The sequence below is a fragment of the Nipponia nippon genome, unplaced genomic scaffold (assembly GCF_047370975.1).
Source record: "Nipponia nippon isolate SJK-2023a ecotype South Korea unplaced genomic scaffold, ASM4737097v1 scaffold_36, whole genome shotgun sequence".
NCBI lineage: Eukaryota > Metazoa > Chordata > Aves > Pelecaniformes > Threskiornithidae > Nipponia > Nipponia nippon.
Genome location: NW_028262354.1, coordinates 886,042 through 893,834, shown reverse-complemented (window position 1 = coordinate 893,834; position 7,793 = coordinate 886,042). Strand labels below are relative to the sequence as shown.

General features: G+C 69.3%; 1 protein-coding gene across 1 annotated transcript; it reads right to left on the bottom strand.

Annotated features, from left to right (window-relative positions):
- Positions 1-1,031: 1,031 nt before the first annotated feature.
- On the bottom strand, positions 1,032-7,231 carry ANKRD35 (ankyrin repeat domain 35). Its single transcript, XM_087771909.1, is given in 15 exon segments — positions 1,032-1,346; positions 1,501-1,566; positions 1,641-1,730; positions 2,337-2,552; positions 2,593-2,660; positions 2,720-2,918; positions 2,976-3,895; positions 4,007-4,170; positions 4,552-4,658; positions 4,737-4,807; positions 4,922-4,979; positions 5,378-5,442; positions 5,711-5,799; positions 5,891-6,021; positions 7,193-7,231. Coding segments are annotated over 15 exon segments (2,598 nt in total).
- Positions 7,232-7,793: the final 562 nt, after the last annotated feature.

Sequence of the window (7,793 nt, the reverse complement as noted above, 5' to 3'; positions counted from 1 at the left end):
GACCGGATGGGAGGGGGGCTGCGCCGAGGGGTGACGAGACCGGTATGGGGCTGGGGCTGTATGGGGCCGGTCCTATATGGGGCTGGAGATGTATGGGGCTGGTCCTATATGGGGCTGGGGCTGTATGGGGCCGGTCCTATATGGGGCTGGAGATGTATGGGGCCGGTCCTATATGGGGCTGGGGCTGTATGGGGCCGGTCCTATATGGGGCTGGAGATGTATGGGGCTGGGGCTGTATGGGGCCGGTCCTATATGGGGCTGGAGATGTATGGGGCCGGTCCTATATGGGGCTGGGGCTGTATGGGGCTGGAGATGTATGGGGCTGGTCCTATACGGGGCCGGTCCTATATGGGGCTGGAGATGTATGGGGCCGGTCCTATATGGGGCTGGAGATGTATGGGACTGGGGCTGTATGGGGCCGGTCCTATATGGGGCTGGAGATGTATGGGGCTGGTCCTATATGGGGCTGGGGCTGTATGGGGCCGGTCCTATATGGGGCTGGAGATGCACGGGGCTCCTCCTATATGGGGATTGGGGCTATATGGGACCGGTCCTATATGGGGCTATATGGGACCGGTCCTATATGGGGCTGGTGCTATATGGGGCTGTATGGGGCAGGGGCTGTATGGGTCTGGGTCTGGGGCTGTATGGGGCTGGTCCTATATGGGGCTGTATGCGACCAGTCCTATATGGGGCTGGTGCTATATGGGGCTGTATGGGGCAGGGGCTGTATGGGTCTGGGTCTGGGGCTGTATGGGGCTGGTCCTATATGGGGCTGGTGCTACATGGGGCTGTATGGGGCTGGTGCTATATGGAGACTGGGGCTGTACAGGGCTAGTCCTATATGGGGCTGTATGGGACCGGGGCTGGTGCTATATAGGGCTGGGGCTGTATGGGGCTGGTTCTATATGGGGCTGTATGGGAGAGGGGCTGGTGCTCTATGGAGACTGGGGCTGTATGGGACTGGGGCTGTATGGGACTGGTCCAGTATGGGAACTGGTCCTGTGGGGACCAGTCCCAGCCCAGCACCACTACCTCGTCCTGGCCGGGAGCCGGGGCCTGCCCGGGTGCTGCGAGCCCCCCCGGGGTGCCACCCCCTCCCAGCCCCCAACCCCCCCCTCGGGCACCCCGATGGGCCAGGACCCCCCGCTGGGACCCCGCACCCAGCCCTCCCCGCGGCCGAATCCACGCCGCGCCCGGCCACAGATGGGGACACGGGACGGGGACACGCGGCTTTTCCAGTTTAATGGCCCGGGGGGCGAGGGGCCCGGCCCCAGCCCTGCCCCTCACTCCTCTGTCCGCAGGATCCGCAGCAGCATGGCGTGCACCCCCTCATCCATGAACCCCTGCGGGGAAGGAGAGCTTTGCCGTGGGGCCGGATCCGGCCTCCCACGGGGGACCCGAATCGGGTGCTGGGCTCCAAATTTGTATTTGCCAGCATTGCAGCCGAAATCGTCCCCCCCCATGTCACCCCGAAGCGAGGGGGGCGCGGGGTCCCACCTGGGCAGCGTTGAGCAGGTGGGTCCTATAGACGGCCACGATGTCCCGGTGGTTTTTCTGCTGGACCTGGGGAGGAGAAGAGGAAGGTGACGAAGAGGGTGACGAGGTGACGGTGGGTGATGCCGGGTGCTGGCACCCACCTCCAGCTGGAGCTGGAGCCGGGCGTTCTGGCTGCGGAGCCCCAGCACCTCCGCCGACAGCTTCTCCGTCTCCGCCAGCAGCTTCTTCATCTGGGGTGGGGTACGGGGGACACAGTTGGGGTGCTGGGGGGGACCGGCCGGTCCCCGTCACACCCCGGGGTTGTCCCTCCGCTGCCCGTCTGCTCCCCCCCCAGTTTGGCTGGAAGATGGACTGAAGGGGCCAGGGATGGGAAGGGGCCGGGGATGGGGACGGGGATGGGAAGGGGACGGGGATGGGGACGGGGATGGGAAGGGGACAGGGATGGGGACAGGGATGGGAAGGGGCCGGGGATGGGGCCAGGGATGGGAAGGGGACGAGGATGGGAAGGTGACAGGGATGGGGACAGGGATGGGAAGGGGACGGGGATGGGAGGGGGACAGCGATGGGAAGGGGATGGTGATGGGAAGGAGACGCTGATGGCAAGGGGACGGTGATGAGGACAGGGATGGGAAGGGGACGGTGATGGGGACAGCGATGGGAAGGCGATGGTGATGGGAAAATGATGGTGATGGGAAGGAGATGGTGATGGGGACGGCAATGGGAAGAGGATGGCGATGGGAAGGGGGTGGTGTTGGGGACAGCGATGGGAAAGGGACAGTGATGGGAAGAGGCCTGTGTCCCTGCCGGCCCGGGTCCCCGGCCAGCCCGGCCCTTACCTTCCCCTCCTTGTCCCGGCAGGCCCTGGAGAGCTCGCCCGCCCTGGCCCGCAGGCTCCCCACGCTCCGCTCCAGCCCCTCCGCCTTCTCCCGCAGCTCCCGCGCCTCCCGCTCCCGCTCGGCCGCCCGGGCCTCCGCCGCCTCCTTCGCCCGCCTCTCCTCCGCCGCCGCCGCCTGCCAGCGCTCGGCCTCGGCCCCCGGCTGCTCCCCGGCGCGCTCCCGGCCACGCAGGGCGGCGGCGGTGCCGGTGAGCCGCTCCAGCAGCCGCGGCACACGGGGACCCGGCACCATCCCCAGCTCCTCAGCCAGTTCGCCCAGTGCATCCTCCAGCTCGCCCAGTAGCCCTGGCCCATCCCTGTCCCCGTCCCCATTGGTGCCATCGCCCTCCATCTCTGCAACGAGTTGCAAGGCCTCATGCTGGGACCTCACCAGCCCGTCTAGCTTATGGTGCAGCTCCTGCAGGATGCCGGCACCAGCACCGGCATCACCGGCCACCTCCCGCGCCCTCTCGCCCACCCCATCCCGCAGCGCCGCCAGCTCCCGCCGCTGCCCCGCCAGCTTCCGCCGCAGCCTCGCTGCCTCCTCCTGCTCGGCCGCCAGCGCCCGGGCCAGGGCGGCCGCTCCGGGACCTTCTGCCACCGGTTTGGCGCCGGGGTCCTGCTCCTGCAGCCCCCGCAGCTCCTCCTGCAGCCGCTCCCGCTCCCGCCCCAGCCGGGCCAGCTCCCCCAGGAGCATCCCGTTGCTCTCCTTGAGCTCCAGCATCTCCTTCTCCAAGCTCCCACCCTCCCTTGGCAGCTCCGCTCCGCTCTTCCCACCCGGCGCCGGCTCCATGCCGTTCACTGGGCACTGGCAAGGCGCCATCCCGGTGAGCGGCAACGCCGGCTCCCGCCAGAGGTTTTCCAGGAGGACGCGGGATCCCTTGAGCATCTTGGCGTGGGTCTCATCGGCGCGGCTCAGCGCCTGCTCCAGCCCCACCACCATCTTCTCCCAAGCCGCCAGGCTTTTCCGGACGGCGTCGGCTGACACCACCTCGTAGTGCAGTTTGCTCCGCAGGGCTTCCTCCACCTCCTTCCGCAGCCCCTTGCTCCGGGCGAAGGCGCTTGCCTTCGCCGCCTGCATTTTGGCACACTCTTCCCCCAGCCAGGTCAGGAATGGGACCAGCTCCGGCGCTCTGGCGTCGCCGTTGAGCTGTGCCGCAGTTTGGTGTTCTCCATCCTTCTCTTCCTCAGCCATCATCCTCTTCCTCAGCTCCGCCACATGCTGGGCCAAGAGGGCCAGGCAGGCGCCGTCCTCATCCTTCGCCCCGTCCCCAGCTTCGCAGCCGGGCAGGAGCCGCGCCAGCTCCCGCACCTGCTGCCGGATGCTGGCGGCGATGGCCGCCAGCCGCTGGCATTCCCGCGTCTTCCTCGCCAGCCGCTCCTGCAGCCGCTGCACCCGCCGGGTGTCACACCCGTCCTGCTGCTCTTCATCCTCCTCCTCCTCACTGTCGCTGCCCGAGGTCCCCTCTCCCTGGCTTCCCACCTGCGGCGCGGGGTCCCCGGCACAGCTGGCACCATTCTCTGCCGAGAGAAAAAGAAACAATCCCCTTTTTCCCTTTTTTCCCCTAAAATAAGCAGCCGGGTGAGGCCGGATGGGTGACGGGGGTGGGGGTGATGGCGGGTGGGGATCACCTCTCCCCCCGCTGCGGGCGCTGCGCAGGAGTCGCCGGAGCGCGCGGCTGGGGGTCCGTCCCGCGTAGCGCCAGCGGTCCTCGTCCCCCATGGCCGCCCCGTGGCTCAGCAGCAGCTCGGCCGACTCCAGGCTGCCGTGCTCGCAGGCCAGCATCAGGGCGGTCCTGCGGGAGCGGTGGCACGGTGGCGCGGTGGCACGGTGGCATGGTGGCACGGTGGCATGGTGGCACAATGGCACAGTGCACGATGGCACGGTAGTACAGTGGCACGGTGGCATGGTAGCACAGTGGTACGGGTCCCTCCCCACCCCTTTCCCCCCTCTCCCCGGGGACTGCTCTCTGCGGCGGTGGCCTTCCACGGACACCTGGGTCCCTTGGGGACAGGGGACAGCAGCGGAGCTGTCTCTGCACAGGGCATCTCCAGGGTCCCCATGGAGCAGAGCCATCGAGCCATCGCCCTGGGCACGGGGGCAGAGCAGAGAGCCCCCCAGCCCCATCACCCCCAAATTGTCCTACAAGTGTCCCCCTGTCCCCACGGCCACTCACTTCTTGTCCTTGTCGGCCAGGTTGGGGTCGGCCCCTCTCTGCAGGAGCTGGGCGCAGATGGCAGCGTGGTTCCCCCGCGCCGCCAGCATCAGGGGGGTCTGCCCGTGCTGGGGGGACGCGGAGGCACCTGTCAGCCCCCGCCGTCCCCTGCCACCCCCTGCCACCCCGCCCCGCTCCCCACTCACGGCGTCGGTGACGTCCAGGAGGGCCTCGTGGTCACAGAGCAGCAGCACGCTGGAGGCGCAGCCCGAGGAGGCTGCGGGGGCCGCGTCAGCGTGGGGGGCCGGCTCTTGGGGGGGGGTCAGATGGGCCCCCCAGAGCCTTCAGTGCCACCCCCAGTCCCAGCCTGGCCGGGGGCCCCAGCACTCACCAGCCCAGTGCAGGGGGGTTCGGTTCTGCCCGTCCACGTGGCTCTCATTGGCACTGTACTGGGGGGGCACAGTGGGCATGGACCCTCCCCGAGCTGCAGAGGGGACCCGGCGTCCTGCCCTGCCCCTCCCCAGCCCTGTTCCCATCCTCATCCTCACCCCTGTCCCCATCCCCACCCCGTCCTTGTCCCCATCCTTATCCCCATCCCTATCCCCATCCCTATCCCTGTCTCCCTCCTCAGCTCCATCCTCATCCCCTTCTGCATCCCCATCCCCGTCCCCATCCTCGTCCCCATCCTTGTCCCCATCCCTATCTCCCTCCTCAGCTCCATCCTCATCCCCCTCTGCATCCCCATCCCTGTCCTTGTCCCCATCCTTATTTGTATCTCCATCCCTGTCTCCATCCCCAGCTCCATCTTCATCCCGCTCTGCATCCCCATCCCCGTCCCGGCTCGCACCTGCAGCAGGACCTTGACGCACTGGGGCTGGCAGGCGATGGTGGCCAGATGCAGAGCGGTGCTGCCTGCAAGAGACCTGCGGGCTGGGCCACCAGCAGCCGAGGGGGACACCAGGGACACGGCCAGCAGGGAACCCCCCAGGGGACATCTCGCCTTGGGGACATCTTGTCCCGGCACGGCAGGACAGGGCGCTCCCCCGGGGCTCGGTGCCTTGGGGTGCAGGTCTGGGGAATGCTCAGCCCCTCGCCATCACCCGGAGGGGACACGGGGACCGGACCCTGTGGCTGTGTCCCCCCGTGCCAGGGGACGTCCCCACCGGTGTCCCCCACTTACCGTCATCGTTCTTCTCGTTAACGGGGGCCCCGTGGGCCAGCAGCAGCGTCAGGCACTCGGTGAGGCCCCTGGATGCGGCCAGGTGGAAGCTGGAGGAGGGTGAGAGGTGGCTGCAACCGAGGTCCCCATCCACCACCCTGGGGACCCCCGCGTGTCCCCCCCGCCCCGGGGCTGACGTACGCGGATTGCCCCACGGCGTTGAGCTTGGCGGGCCGGGCCGTTTTGCGGGAGGCGAGGGCAGACACCCTGCCCACGTTGCCCTTCTCCACCGCCTCCAAAAGCTTCTGGTCCTGCTTGTTCCAGCTCTCGACCTGGGGGGTGGCGAGCGGCTCCGGGGGAGCTGGGGGGATGCGACCCCCGCCCTGCCCCGCCGAGCGGCGAGGGGAGACTGAGGCACGGCTTCTCCAGGCAGAAGGGCCGCGGCGGAGGCAGTACTTTGCGGTTGACCCCTCTTTTGGGACGTGTCCCCCCAAATGCCTCCCTCTGCAGTGGCACGGAGCCGTGCCTCAGTTTCCCCACTTGTTGGGGTGCTCCATCAGGGATGGGGTGCTGAGGACCCCGAGTCCTCACGGAGCCCGGCCCTGGGCGCCGGCCAGGAAAGGCGAGGTGAGGCAGGCGAGCGTGTCCCTGCCTGTGCCTGCCCGGCTGGTTTGTTGGGCTGCCGCCGCGCCGTGCCGGGCTCCGCTGCCGTACGGGGCGTGGGTGGGCACCAGGGCCGAGCACCAGGACCGGGGGCCAGGCTGGGCATCGGGACCCGCAGCGGGACCAGGTTTGGGGGCAAGCTCTGGGGCCGGGCACTGGGGCATCGGGGCTGGCATCAGGACTGGGACTGGGATCTGGGATTGCAGCCAGCATTGCAGCTGGCATCGGGGCTGGGACTGGGATTGGGGCTGGGACTGGGACTGCAGCCCGCATCGGGGCTGGCATTGGGCTGAGACTGGGATTGCAGCCGGCATCAGGGCTGGGATTGGGGCTGCGGTTGCAGCCAGCATCGGAGTTGGCACTGGAGCTAGGACTGGGATTGCAGCCAGCATGGGGGCCGGGACTGGGGCTGCAGTTGCAGCCGGCATTGGAGCTGGCACTGGAGCTAGGACTGGGATTGCAGCCGGTATCGGGGCCGGGACTGGGGTTGCGGTTGCAGCCGGCATCGGAGCTGGCACTGGGGCTAGGACTGGGATTGCAGCCGGCATCGGGGCCGGGATTGCAGCCGGCATCGGGGCAGGAGCGGCGCTGAGCACCGCGGCTGGCTGCGGTTCGGCACCGGTGGGCACGCAGGGCCGGCTGGCAGCGTTGGGGCCGGAGCATCCCCTCACCCCAAATGTGGCCACGGCCCCCCCAGCCCCACCCAGGCACCGCGGCAGCACCCGTGGATGCTCGCAGGGCACCGAGGCTGGGTGTCACCCCCACCCACGGGTGTGGGGAGCCCCCAACCCCGGGACAGGCTGGGGTCCCCCCGGGCATGGGGGGGTGGCCGGGACTCACCGCCACCTGGGAGCTGGAGCAGGAGAACATCCGCTTCATGGCGACCGGGGGGCTCCCCAGGACCCCCTGCCCCCCGCCGGGCCGGGGTGGGTGCGGGTGCCGCGAGCGTCGGAGGCGTGTGGGTGCAGGCGCCTTGGGTGCGCGTCCTCCGCCCCGTCGCCTCCCCACGCCCGGGGCTGGCTCGCGCCCAGCCCAGGCTTGTCCCGTCACCTCCCTGGGGACCTCCCGCTCGACGTCTTCCCCGTGAGAGCCGGGAAAACCGTCCCTGCCACCCCCCCGGGCACCCCAGCCGTGGGCACCCATCACCCTGGCGTCAGGCACCGTGCAAAGAGCAGCCTGCTGAGAACAGACACGCTCAGCTCACCCGGAGGCGATGCGGTAGGGACAGGCTGGGGACACGGGACAGGCTGGGGGGGGACAAACACCCACCGCTGCCCTCCCATCCGGGGGGGCCGATGGATGCAGGCGTGGGCTCGAGACCCCACACACTCGGTGCATGCCACGGCCGCAGCGCCCCGTCCTCCCGCTTCACGTCCCCGTCCTGGGGGCCGGGGTCCGGCTGTGCCCACAGCCCACCCCACCCCCCCAGCCAGGCTCTGCC